Source organism: Oncorhynchus keta, unplaced genomic scaffold, assembly GCF_023373465.1.
Source record: "Oncorhynchus keta strain PuntledgeMale-10-30-2019 unplaced genomic scaffold, Oket_V2 Un_contig_3299_pilon_pilon, whole genome shotgun sequence".
Classification (NCBI taxonomy): domain Eukaryota; kingdom Metazoa; phylum Chordata; class Actinopteri; order Salmoniformes; family Salmonidae; genus Oncorhynchus; species Oncorhynchus keta.
The window spans coordinates 167,501-180,738 of NW_026287180.1; the positions used below are offsets into that span (position 1 = coordinate 167,501).

Here is a 13,238-nt window from a genome sequence, read left to right on the forward strand (position 1 = left end):
CCATTCCTCCATACAGAATCTGTTCAGATCCTTGAATCTGTTCTTATGGACTGTCCTCTTCAATTCAAACCACAGGTTTTCAATGGGGTTCAAGTCTGGAGACTTGGGGTTATTGTCCTGCTGGAAGATCCACTTGCGGCCAAGTTTCAGCCTCCTGGCAGAGGCAACCAGGTCTTTGGCTAAAATGTCCTTTACTGGGTAAAGATAATGATGCTGTTGACCTTAACAAGGCCCCCAGGACGGGTGTAAGGTTAACAGCCCCATAACATCAAAGACCACCAGACTTTACAGTAGGTTCGGGGTTCTGTTCTGCTTATCACATCCTTCTATCGACGCTAAACCCACCACCAGACTTTACAGTAGGTACGGGGTTCTGTTCTGCTTATCACATCCTTCTATCGACGCTAAACCCACCACCAGACTTTACAGTAGGTACGGGGTTCTGTTCTGCTTATCACATCCTTCTATCGACGCTAAACCCACCACCAGACTTTACAGTAGGTACGGGGTTCTGTTCTGCTTATCACATCCTTCTATCGACGCTAAACCCACCACCAGACTTTACAGTAGGTACGGGGTTCTGTTCTGCTTATCACATCCTTCTATCGACGCTAAATAGTTCTGTTCTGCTTATCACATCCTTCTATCGTAAACCCACCACCAGACTTTACAGTAGGTTCGGGGTTCTGTTCCTTATCACATCCTTCTGTCGACGCTAAACTCACCACCAGACTTTACAGTAGGTACGGGGTTCTGTTCTGCTTATCACATCCTTCTATCGACGCTAAACTCACCACCAGACTTTACAGTAGGTTCGGGGTTCTGTTCTGCTTATCACATCATTCTATCGACGCTAAACTCACCACCAGACTTTACAGTAGGTACGGGGTTCTGTTCTGCTTATCACATCCTTCTATGTAAACTCACAGACTTTACAGTAGGTTCGGGGTTCTGTTCTGCTTATCACATCCTTCTATCGACGCTAAACTCACCACCAGACTTTACAGTAGGTCGGGGTTCTGTTCTGCTTATCACATCCTTCTATCGTAGCTAAACCCACCACCAGACTTACCAGTGTAGGGGTTCTGTTCTGCTTATCACATCCTTCTATTTAGTGTGCTTTGTAGTGATATTACCTGTGTAGTAGTCCTATAGCTTTGTGCATAGTGATATTACCTGTGTAGTAGTGATATTACCTGTGTAGTGGTCCTATAGCTTTGTAGTGATATTACCTGTGTAGTAGTGATATTACCTGTGTAGTAGTCCTAGCTTTGTGCGTAGTGATATTACCTGTGTAGTAGTCCTATAGCTTTGTGCGTAGTGATATTACCTGTGTAGTAGTCCTATAGCTTTGTGCGTAGTGATATTACCTGTGTAGTAGTCCTATAGCTTTGTGCGTAGTGATATTACCTGTGTAGTAGTCCTATAGCTTTGTGCGTAGTGATATTACCTGTGTAGTAGTGATATTACCTGTGTAGTAGTCCTATAGCTTTGTGCGTAGTGATATTACCTGTGTAGTAGTAGTCCTATAGCTTTGTGCGTAGTGATATTACCTGTGTAGTGGTCCTATAGCTTTGTGCGTAGTGATATTACCTGTGTAGTGGTCCTATAGCTTTGTGCGTAGTGATATTACCTGTGTAGTGGTCCTATAGCTTTGTGCGTAGTGATATTACCTGTGTAGTAGTCCTATAGCTTTGTGCGTAGTGATATTACCTGTGTAGTAGTCCTATAGCTTTGTGCGTAGTGATATTACCTGTGTAGTAGTCCTATAGCTTTGTGCGTAGTGATATTACCTGTGTAGTAGTCCTATAGCTTTGTGCGTAGTGATATTACCTGTGTAGTAGTGATATTACCTGTGTAGTAGTCCTATAGCTTTGTGCGTAGTGATATTACCTGTGTAGTAGTGATATTACCTGTGTAGTAGTCCTATAGCTTTGTGCGTAGTGATATTACCTGTGTAGTAGTCCTATAGCTTTGTGCGTAGTGATATTACCTGTGTAGTGGTCCTATAGCTTTGTGCGTAGTGATATTACCTGTGTAGTGGTCCTATAGCTTTGTGCGTAGTGATATTACCTGTGTAGTGGTCCTATAGCTTTGTGCGTAGTGATATTACCTGTGTAGTGGTCCTATAGCTTTGTGCGTAGTGATATTACCTGTGTAGTAGTCCTATAGCTTTGTGCGTAGTGATATTACCTGTGTAGTAGTCCTATAGCTTTGTGCGTAGTGATATTACCTGTGTAGTAGTGATATTACCTGTGTAGTAGTCCTATAGCTTTGTGCGTAGTGATATTACCTGTGTAGTAGTGATATTACCTGTGTAGTAGTCCTATAGCTTTGTGCGTAGTGATATTACCTGTGTAGTAGTCCTATAGCTTTGTGCGTAGTGATATTACCTGTGTAGTAGTGATATTACCTGTGTAGTAGTGATATTACCTGTGTAGTAGTCCTATAGCTTTGTGCGTAGTGATATTACCTGTGTAGTAGTGATATTACCTGTGTAGTAGTCCTATAGCTTTGTGCATAGTGATATTACCTGTGTAGTAGTCCTATAGCTTTGTGCGTAGTGATATTACCTGTGTAGTAGTCCTATAGCTTTGTGCGTAGTGATATTACCTGTGTAGTAGTCCTATAGCTTTGTGCGTAGTGATATTACCTGTGTAGTAGTCCTATAGCTTTGTGCGTAGTGATATTACCTGTGTAGTAGTGATATTACCTGTGTAGTAGTCCTATAGCTTTGTGCGTAGTGATATTACCTGTGTAGTAGTCCTATAGCTTTGTGCGTAGTGATATTACCTGTGTAGTAGTCCTATAGCTTTGTGCGTAGTGATATTACCTGTGTAGTAGTGATATTACCTGTGTAGTAGTCCTATAGCTTTGTGCGTAGTGATATTACCTGTGTAGTAGTCCTATAGCTTTGTGCGTAGTGATATTACCTGTGTAGTAGTCCTATAGCTTTGTGCGTAGTGATATTACCTGTGTAGTAGTCCTATAGCTTTGTGCGTAGTGATATTACCTGTGTAGTAGTGATATTACCTGTGTAGTAGTGATATTACCTGTGTAGTAGTGATATTACCTGTGTAGTAGTGATATTACCTGTGTAGTAGTCCTATAGCTTTGTGCGTAGTGATATTACCTGTGTAGTAGTGATATTACCTGTGTAGTAGTGATATTACCTGTAGTAGTAGTGATATTACCTGTGTAGTAGTCCTTTTACTTTGTGTAGTAGTGATATTACCTGTGTAGTAGTGACCTTTTAGTCCTAGTGTAGTAGTGATATTACCTGTGTAGTAGTGATATTACCTGTGTAGTAGTGATATTACCTGTGTAGTAGTGATATTACCTGTGTAGTAGTGATATTACCTGTGTAGTAGTGATATTACCTGTGTAGTAGTGATATTACCTGTGTAGTAGTGATATTACCTGTGTAGTAGTGATATTACCTGTGTAGTAGTGATATTACCTGTGTAGTAGTGATATTACCTGTGTAGTAGTCCTATAGCTTTGTGCGTAGTGATATTACCTGTGTAGTAGTGATATTACCTGTGTAGTAGTGATATTACCTGTGTAGTAGTGATATTACCTGTGTAGTAGTGATATTACCTGTGTAGTAGTCCTATAGCTTTGTGCGTAGTGATATTACCTGTGTAGTAGTGATATTACCTGTGTAGTAGTGATATTACCTGTGTAGTAGTGATATTACCTGTGTAGTAGTCCTATAGCTTTGTGCGTAGTGATATTACCTGTGTAGTAGTGATATTACCTGTGTAGTAGTGATATTACCTGTGTAGTAGTGATATTACCTGTGTAGTAGTGATATTACCTGTGTAGTAGTGATATTACCTGTGTAGTAGTGATATTACCTGTGTAGTAGTGATATTACCTGTGTAGTAGTGATATTACCTGTGTAGTAGTGATATTACCTGTGTAGTAGTCCTATAGCTTTGTGCGTAGTGATATTACCTGTGTAGTAGTGATATTACCTGTGTAGTAGTCCTATAGCTTTGTGCGTAGTGATATTACCTGTGTAGTAGTGATATTACCTGTGTAGTAGTCCTATAGCTTTGTGCGTAGTGATATTACCTGTGTAGTAGTGATATTACCTGTGTAGTAGTCCTATAGCTTTGTGCGTAGTGATATTACCTGTGTAGTAGTCCTATAGCTTTGTGCGTAGTGATATTACCTGTGTAGTAGTGATATTACCTGTGTAGTAGTGATATTACCTGTGTAGTAGTGATATTACCTGTGTAGTAGTCCTATAGCTTTGTGCGTAGTGATATTACCTGTGTAGTAGTGATATTACCTGTGTAGTAGTGATATTACCTGTGTAGTAGTGATATTACCTGTGTAGTAGTCCTATAGCTTTGTGCGTAGTGATATTACCTGTGTAGTAGTGATATTACCTGTGTAGTAGTGATATTACCTGTGTAGTAGTCCTATAGCTTTGTGCGTAGTGATATTACCTGTGTAGTAGTGATATTACCTGTGTAGTAGTGATATTACCTGTGTAGTAGTGATATTACCTGTGTAGTAGTCCTATAGCTTTGTGCGTAGTGATATTACCTGTGTAGTAGTGATATTACCTGTGTAGTAGTCCTATAGCTTTGTGCGTAGTGATATTACCTGTGTAGTAGTGATATTACCTGTGTAGTAGTGATATTACCTGTGTAGTAGTCCTATAGCTTTGTGCGTAGTGATATTACCTGTGTAGTAGTCCTATAGCTTTGTGCGTAGTGATATTACCTGTGTAGTAGTGATATTACCTGTGTAGTAGTGATATTACCTGTGTAGTAGTCCTATAGCTTTGTGCGTAGTGATATTACCTGTGTAGTAGTGATATTACCTGTGTAGTAGTGATATTACCTGTGTAGTAGTGATATTACCTGTGTAGTAGTGATATTACCTGTGTAGTAGTGATATTACCTGTGTAGTAGTCCTATAGCTTTGTGCGTAGTGATATTACCTGTGTAGTAGTGATATTACCTGTGTAGTAGTGATATTACCTGTGTAGTAGTGATATTACCTGTGTATTACCTGTGATATTACCTGTGTAGTAGTGATTATTACCTGATATTACCTGTGTAGTAGTGATATTACCTGTGTATTACCTGATATTACCTGTGATATTACCTGTGTAGTAGTGATATTACCTGTGTAGTAGTGATATTACCTGTGTAGTAGTGATATTACCTGTGTAGTAGTCCTATAGCTTTGTGCGTAGTGATATTACCTGTGTAGTAGTCCTATAGCTTTGTGCATGGCCACGCGTCCACTGCCCTCTTTGCTCTGACCGTCTCTCTTGTCGCGGGCGTACATGTTCTTCTCGGAGAAGTTACAACCATGGAAGTCAAAGTGGGCGGAGTTCACAGCTATCAGTTTAGGGTACAGCATGTTCTCCACCTACAAGCAGACACACACACACACACACACACACACACACACACCAGCATTAAGGTACCTTACAAGACCATGTCGGGGATTTCCGGGGGACGTTTCCCAGAGCTCCGCCAAGTTGTGACAAACTTGATTTAATATAGAGCAGTTTAATATATTGTTTAATTAATGTCACTTTACGAAGTACTGTTTACATAGTTTCATATCTCTTTGCTCTTCTGAACGTTAATAATGGCTGTGAATTGCTGAACGGAAGATTGCTAAAGTAGGCCGCAGCAAAGCCTTGGATTTTCCTGAACGAGCTACCAACTGGAGAGGCGGGCATATTTGTCTGCTCCTGACAGTTTCGGTTGCCTTGAACGACAGAATATCCGAAGCAAGGTTTTTCATCTCTTTTGTCTTTGTACAGTGAAAGAAGTGATCAAATCAAAGTTTATTTGTCACGTGCCCCGAATACAACAGGTGAAATGCTTCCTTACTACAGGCCCTAACCAACAGTGCCATTTGTAAATGAAAGAAAATAGGTATTAATGTGAACAATAGATAAGTAAAGAAATAAAAAAACAACAGTAAAAGGACAGTGAATAATAACAGTAAAAAGACAGTGAATAACAACAGGATGCTCTCGATGTTGCAGCTGTCAAACCTTTTGAGGAGCTGAGGACTGATGCCCATGCCAAATCTTTTTAGTTTCCTGAGGGGGAATAGGCTTTGTTGTGCCCTCTTTACGACTGTCTTTGTGTGTTTGGACCATTGTAGTTTGTTGGTGATGTGGACACCAAGGAACTTGAAGCTCTCAACCTGCTCCACTACAGCCCCGTCGATGAGAATGGGGGCGTGCTCGGTCCTACCTTTCCTGATGCCCACAATCATCTCTTTAATCTTGGATACGTTGAGGAATAGATTGTTATTCTAGCACCACCTGGCCAGGTCGCCGGCCTCCTCCCTATAGGCTGTCTCTCGTTGTCGGTTTGGTTAGGGTTAGGGGTTGACACTGTTGTGTCGTCGGCAGACTTAATGATGGTGTTGGAGTCGTGCTTGGTCACGCAGTCATGGGTGAACAGGAAGTACAGGAGGGGACTGAGCACGCACCCCTGAGGGGCTCCAGTGTTGAGGATCATCGTGGTGGATGTGTTGTTGCCTACCCTCACCACCTGGCAGAGGCCCGTCAGGAAGTCCAGGATCCAGTTGCAGAGGGAGGTGTTTAGTCCCAGGATCCTTAGCTTAGTGATGAGCTTTGAGGGTTCTATGGTGTTGAACACTGAGCTGTAGTCAATGAATAGCACTCTCACATAGGTGTTCCTTTTGTCCAGGTGGGAAAGGGCAGTGTGGAGTGCAATAGAGATTGCATCATCTGTGGATCTGTTTGGGCGGTATGCAAATTGGAGTGGGTCTAGGGTTTCTGGGATAATGGTGTTGATGTGAGCCATGACCATGTTTTTGTGAAAATGTTGCCTGCTGAATGCTAGGCTTAATGCTATGCTAGGCTATCAATACTCTTACACAAATGCTTGTGTAGCTTTGGTTGAAAAGCATATTTTGAAAATCTGAGATGACAGTGTTGTTAACAAAAGGCTAAGCTTGTGTTTCAATATATTTATTTCATTTCATTTGAGATTTTCATGAATAGGAAACGTTGCGTTATGGTAATGAGCTTGAGGCTATAATTAAGCTCCCGGATACGGGATTGCTCGACGCTAGAGGTTAAACCATTTTGCCACAACTTTGGAAGTATGCTTGGGATCATTGTCCATTTGGAAGACCTGTTTTCAACCAAGCTTTAAAGTACGTTCATCGCTAGGAGACAGAACGCGTCTCCTGCCTGAGCGGTATGACGGCTGCGTGGGTCCCATGGTGTTTATACTTGCGCACTATTGTTTGTACAGATGAACGTGGTACCTTCAGGCGATTGGAAATCGCTCCCATAGATTGAAACAGACTTGTGGAGGTCTACAATTATTTTTCTGAGGTCTTGGCTGATTTCTTTTGATTTTCCTATTGTGTCAAGCAAAGAGGCACTGAGTTTGAAGGTAGGCCTTTAAAAACATATAGTGTTAATAGTTAAATAAAATAAAACAAATAGTTTTCTATGTTGTCTTGTGGAACAGTTTCCTTTTATCTTGTCGAGGCCATAAGCTGTCATGCTGCCTATGTTATTTGATTTAACACCCTGTTGTCACTTTACTTGGCACTATTCAATAATCTTTTTATATATATTTTTCTCTTTTATAAATATAATTGTCACAATGCTCCGCTTGGTAAGAGTTTAGCCTAGCTGCTGAACCAAATACTGGAGAGTATTTAGGAGCTTGTATACTGGAGGGGGGGTGCAGGCAACTTGTTTGGGAAGACGCTTCAGTGGGTGGGAGGTAGTTCAACAGTTTTTTGGTTTGGTATTTCCTGTTTGGGAAGACGCTTCAGAGGGTGGGAGGTAGTTCAACAGTTCTTTGGTTTGGTATTTCCTGTTTGGGAAGACGCTTCAGAGGGTGGGTGGTAGTTCAACAGTTTTTTGGTTTGGTATTTCCTGTTTGTCAAGTTAAGTCTTCGACTTACATTTAAAAAGCTTCACTCAATTCCTCTTTTTCCAAAGGACTCAACAAGCTAATAGGGCAGCCGACGGAGTACACTTACATTGTCTAGTTGGAACTGTAAAAGGTTTGAACCAACCAGTCAAATGCAGACAAGAGACCCATCTGAGAATTTCAGATCACATTAGAAAAAAACTTTATCACTCCAGTTCTCAAAATAAATTGAGGGAAGCTGCAAATTCTGATCCACAATGGCAGCCCTTTGTTTCTTCCAAGGTTATTTCAGATGCCAGTGTCAGATATATTACGGCCACTGATATATTGCGGCCACTGATATATTACGGCCAATCTATAATACTATACACTTCTGAACAGACTACTGCCCCCTCAGCTCGATAATTTTTTTAATAATCAAACTATTCCAACAATTGATTCCGTCTCCAAGCTTCAAATGAAGGAACCTGTCACCATTGAAGAGATTTCAGAAGCAGGTGGTAAATGTCCTGGACCAGATGGGAACTCAATATAATTTTATATGGATAAATTAGCCACGCTCTAGATTAATCCTCCCTCCTTTAACACAGGGCTCCATTTCATTGATATTGAAAAATAATAAAAGACCCTCTCTCATGCGGGTCCTATCGCCTCAGTGCTCAACGCGGATGTTAAAACTTCTTAAGGATCGGCGTTCCGTCAACAGGACAGTTGTAAATCATGCAGTGCATCATTTTTTATTTAACCTTTATTTAACCAGGTAGGCTAGTTGAGAACACCTTTATTTAACCAGGTAGGCTAGTTGAGAACACCTTTATTTAACCAGGTAGGCCAGTTGAGAACACCTTTATTTAACCAGGTAGGCTTTATTTAACCAGGTAGGTTGAGAACACCTTTATTTAACCAGGTAGGCTAGTTGAGAACACCTTTATTTAACCAGGTAGGCTAGTTGAGAACACCTTTATTTAACCAGGTAGGCTAGTTCTTATTTATACATTTCATCAGGTAGGCTAGTTGAGAACAAGTTCTTATTTATACAACTGCGACCTGGCCAAGATAAAGCAAAGCAGTGCGACACAGACACCAACACAGAGTTAGTTACACATGGAATTAACAAACGTACGGTCAATAACACAATAGAAATAGTGTGCAAATGAGGTAGGATTAGGGAGGTAAGGCAATAAATAGGCCGTAGTGGAGAAATAATTACAATATAGCAGTTAAACACTGGAATGGTAGATGTGTAGAAGATCAGTGTGCAAGTAGAGATACTGGGGTGCAAAGGAGCAAAATAAAATAAATAAATAACAGTATGGGGATGAGGTAGGTGGATGGGCTATTTACAGACGGGCTACGTACATGTGCAGTGATTTGTGAGCTGCTCTGACAGCTGGTGCTTAAAGCTAGTGAGGGAGTTATGCGTCTCCAGCTTCAGTGATTTTTGCTATTTGTTCCAGTCATTGGCAGCAGAGAACTGGAAGGAAAGGCGGCCAAAGGAGGAATTGGCTTTGGGGGTGACCAGTGAAATATACCTGCTGGAGCGCGTACTACGAGTGGGTGCTGCTATGGTGACCAGTGAGCTGAGATAAGGCGGGGCTTTACCGAGCAAAGACATATAGATGACCTGGAGCCAGTGGACATCACTTAAGCTCTTGAAGCTAGGGGGCACTATTTTTATTTTTGGAAAAATAACGTTCCCAAAGTAAACTGCCTATTTCTCAGGACCAGATGCTAGAATATGCATATAATTGACAGCTTAAGATAGAAAACACTAAAGTTTCCAAAACTGTAAAAATATTGTCTGTGAGTATAACAGAACTGATATTGCAGGCGAAATCCCGAGAAAAATCCAATCAGGAAGTGACTCAATTATAGGGATATTATAGGGATATATTAGCAGCTATCAGAATCCCTCATTAGCAGCTATCAGAATCCTTCATTAGCAGCAGAATCCCTCATTAGCAGCTATCAGAATCCTTCATTAGCAGCTATCAGAATCCCTCATCAGAATCCTTCATTAGCAGCTATCAGAATCCCTCATCAGAATCCTTCATTAGCAGCTATCAGAATCCCTCATTAGCAGCTATCAGAATCCCTCATTAGAATCCTTCATTAGCAGCTATCAGAATCCCTCATCAGAATCCTTCATTAGCAGCTATCAGAATCCCTCATTAGCAGCTATCAGAATCCCTCATCAGAATCCCTCATTAGAATCCTTCATCAGCAGCTATCAGAATCCCTCATCAGAATCCTTCATTAGCAGCTATCAGAATCCCTCATTAGCAGCTATCAGAATCCCTCATTAGAATCCCTCATTAGCAGCTATCAGAATTCCTCATTAGAATCCTTCATTAGCAGCTACCAGAATCCTTCATTAGCAGCTATCAGAATCCCTCATTAGCAGCTACCAGAATCCTTCATTAGCAGCTACCAGAATCCCTCATTAGCAGCTATCAGAATCCCTCATTAGCAGCTACCAGAATCCCTCATTAGCAGCTACCAGAATCCCTCATTAGCAGCTACCAGAATCCTTCATTAGCAGCTATCAGAATCCCTCATTAGCAGCTACCAGAATCCTTCATTAGCAGCTATCAGAATCCCTCATTAGCAGCTATCAGAATCCCTCATTAGCAGCTATCAGAATCCTTCATTAGCAGCTATCAGAATCCTTCATTAGCAGCTATCAGAATCCCTCATTAGCAGCTATCAGAATCCTTCATTAGCAGCTATCAGAATCCCTCATTAGCAGCTATCAGAATCCCTCATTAGCAGCTATCAGAATCCTCATTAGCAGCTATCAGAATCCTTCATTAGCAGCTATCAGAATCCCTCATTAGCAGCTATCAGAATCCCTCATTAGCAGCTATCAGAATCCCTCATTAGCAGCTATCAGAATCCCTCATCAGAATCCTTCATTAGCAGCTATCAGAATCCCTCATTAGCAGCTATCAGAATCCCTCATTAGCAGCTATCAGAATCCTTCATTAGCAGCTACCAGAATCCCTCATTAGCAGCTATCAGAATCCCTCATCAGAATCCTTCATTAGCAGCTATCAGAATCCCTCATTAGCAGCTATCAGAATCCCTCATCAGAATCCTTCATTAGCAGCTACCAGAATCCCTCATCAGAATCCCTCATTAGCAGCTATCAGAATCCCTCATTAGCAGCTACCAGAATCCCTCATCAGAATCCCTCATTAGCAGCTATCAGAATCCTTCATTAGCAGCTACCAGAATCCCTCATTAGCAGCTATCAGAATCCCTCATCAGCAGCTATCAGAATCCTTCATTAGCAGCTATCAGAATCCCTCATTAGCAGCTATCAGAATCCCTCATTAGCAGCTATCAGAATCCCTCATTAGCAGCTATCAGAATCCCTCATTAGCAGCTATCAGAATCCCTCATTAGCAGCTATCAGAATCCCTCATTAGCAGCTATCAGAATCCCTCATTAGCAGCTATCAGAATCCCTCATTAGCAGCTATCAGAATCCCTCATTAGCAGCTATCAGAATCCCTCATTAGCAGCTATCAGAATCCCTCATTAGCAGCTATCAGAATCCTTCATTAGCAGCTATCAGAATCCCTCATTAGCAGCTATCAGAATCCCTCATTAGCAGCTATCAGAATCCCTCATTAGCAGCTATCAGAATCCCTCATTAGCAGCTATTAAACCCTTGTTGGTTCAGGATCTCGGTGATAGGTTTACTGATGATGCATTGGAAGATATTCTGTACCTTGTCCACCCCTCTTCTATTTGTGACAAACAGGGTTTGATCCAGTGCAAAATCCTCCACCCCACTCACTAGCAGCTATCAGAATCCCTTCAAACTCAGGCTTTCTAAGATCTGAGCTTTCAGAATCCCTCTGTTTCCGGCAGGCAGTCAGAATCCCTCATTAGCAGTTCTCTAGCAGCTTCAGAATCCCTGATACAGCTATGAATTTTGGTCCTAGCAGCTTCTCCCTCATTAGCAGCATGACTATTGGTCATTAGCAGCTATCAGAATCTCATTACCTACCACTCATTAGCAGCTATCAGAATCCCTCATTAGCAGCAGCTATTACAGGTGAATCCCTTTGGTCCTGTTCTTCATTAGCAGCCAGCAGCTATGACTATTGGTCTGCCATCTCTCATTAGCAGATACCATGTCTAGCAGCTATCAGAAGTCATTAGCAGGTGTTTTGGAATCCCTAGCAGCTTCAGAATTCATTAGCAGCTATGACTATTGGTCTGCCATCTCATTAGCAGCTATCAGAATCCCCATGTCTAGCAGCTATTAAACCCTTGTTGGTTCAGGATCTCGGTGATAGGTTTACTGATGATGCATTGGAAGATATTCTGTCCTGTTCTTCTATTTGTGACAAACAGGGTTTGACTGCAAAATTGGTCTGCCATCTCTGATACCATGTCTCGACAAGTTCCTGTATTACATATGTTTTGGTCCTGTTCTTCTCGCCATGACTATTGGTCTGCCATCTCTGATACCATGTCTAAAGTATTACAGGTGTTTTGGTCTGTTCTACTGCCATGACATATTGGTCTACATCATTTATAACTAAAAACAGGTGTTTTGGTCCAAAACACTCGCCAAAACATTGGTCTGCCATCCAAAACACTAAAAACAGGTGTTTTGGTCTTACTGCCAAAACACTACATCAAAACACTACCAAAACACTACCAAAACACTACCAAAACACTCTCAAAACACTCAAAACACTATCAAAACACTACCAAAACACTATCAAAACACTATCAAAACACTACCAAAACACTACCAAAACACTATCAAAACACTACGAAAACACTATCAAAACACTATCAAAACACTACCAAAACACTATCAAAACACTACCAAAACACTATCAAAACACTACCAAAACACTACCAAAACACTACCAAAATACACATCTGGCTTTGTAGCCTTTTATTTTACTTCTGTGGAAGTCTCCCTCTCCCCAGTCTCCCTCTCCCCAGTCTCCCTCTCCCCAGTCTCCCTCTCCCTCTCCCCAGTCTCCCTCTCCCCAGCCTCCCTCTCCCCAGCCTCCCTCTCCCCAGCCTCCCTCTCCCTCTCCCCAGTCTCCCTCTCCCCAGTCTCCTCTCCCAGCCTCCCTCTCCCCAGCCTCCCCTCCCTCCAGTCTCCCTCTCCCCAGCCTCCCTCTCCCCAGCCTCCCTCTCCCCAGCCTCCCTCTCCCCAGTCTCCCTCTCCCCAGTCTCCCTCTCCCTAGTCTCCCTCTCCCTAGTCTCCCTCTCCCTCTCCCCAGCCTCCCTCTCCCTCTCCCCAGCTCCCTTTCCTCTTGTGTGGATAAAAAATGTTTTACACTTTATT

The 13,238-nt window shown here is 41.9% G+C and overlaps 1 protein-coding gene across 1 annotated transcript in view; it reads right to left on the reverse strand.

Annotated features, from left to right (window-relative positions):
• Window positions 1-13,238, reverse strand: part of agbl5 (AGBL carboxypeptidase 5) — a 64,733-nt gene that overhangs the window by 39,510 nt on the left and 11,985 nt on the right. Inside the window, exon 7 of the mRNA XM_052507912.1 lies at window positions 5,228-5,397. Coding sequence (XP_052363872.1) covers window positions 5,228-5,397 — 170 coding nt within the window. The remainder of the gene's footprint in view (window positions 1-5,227; window positions 5,398-13,238) is intronic.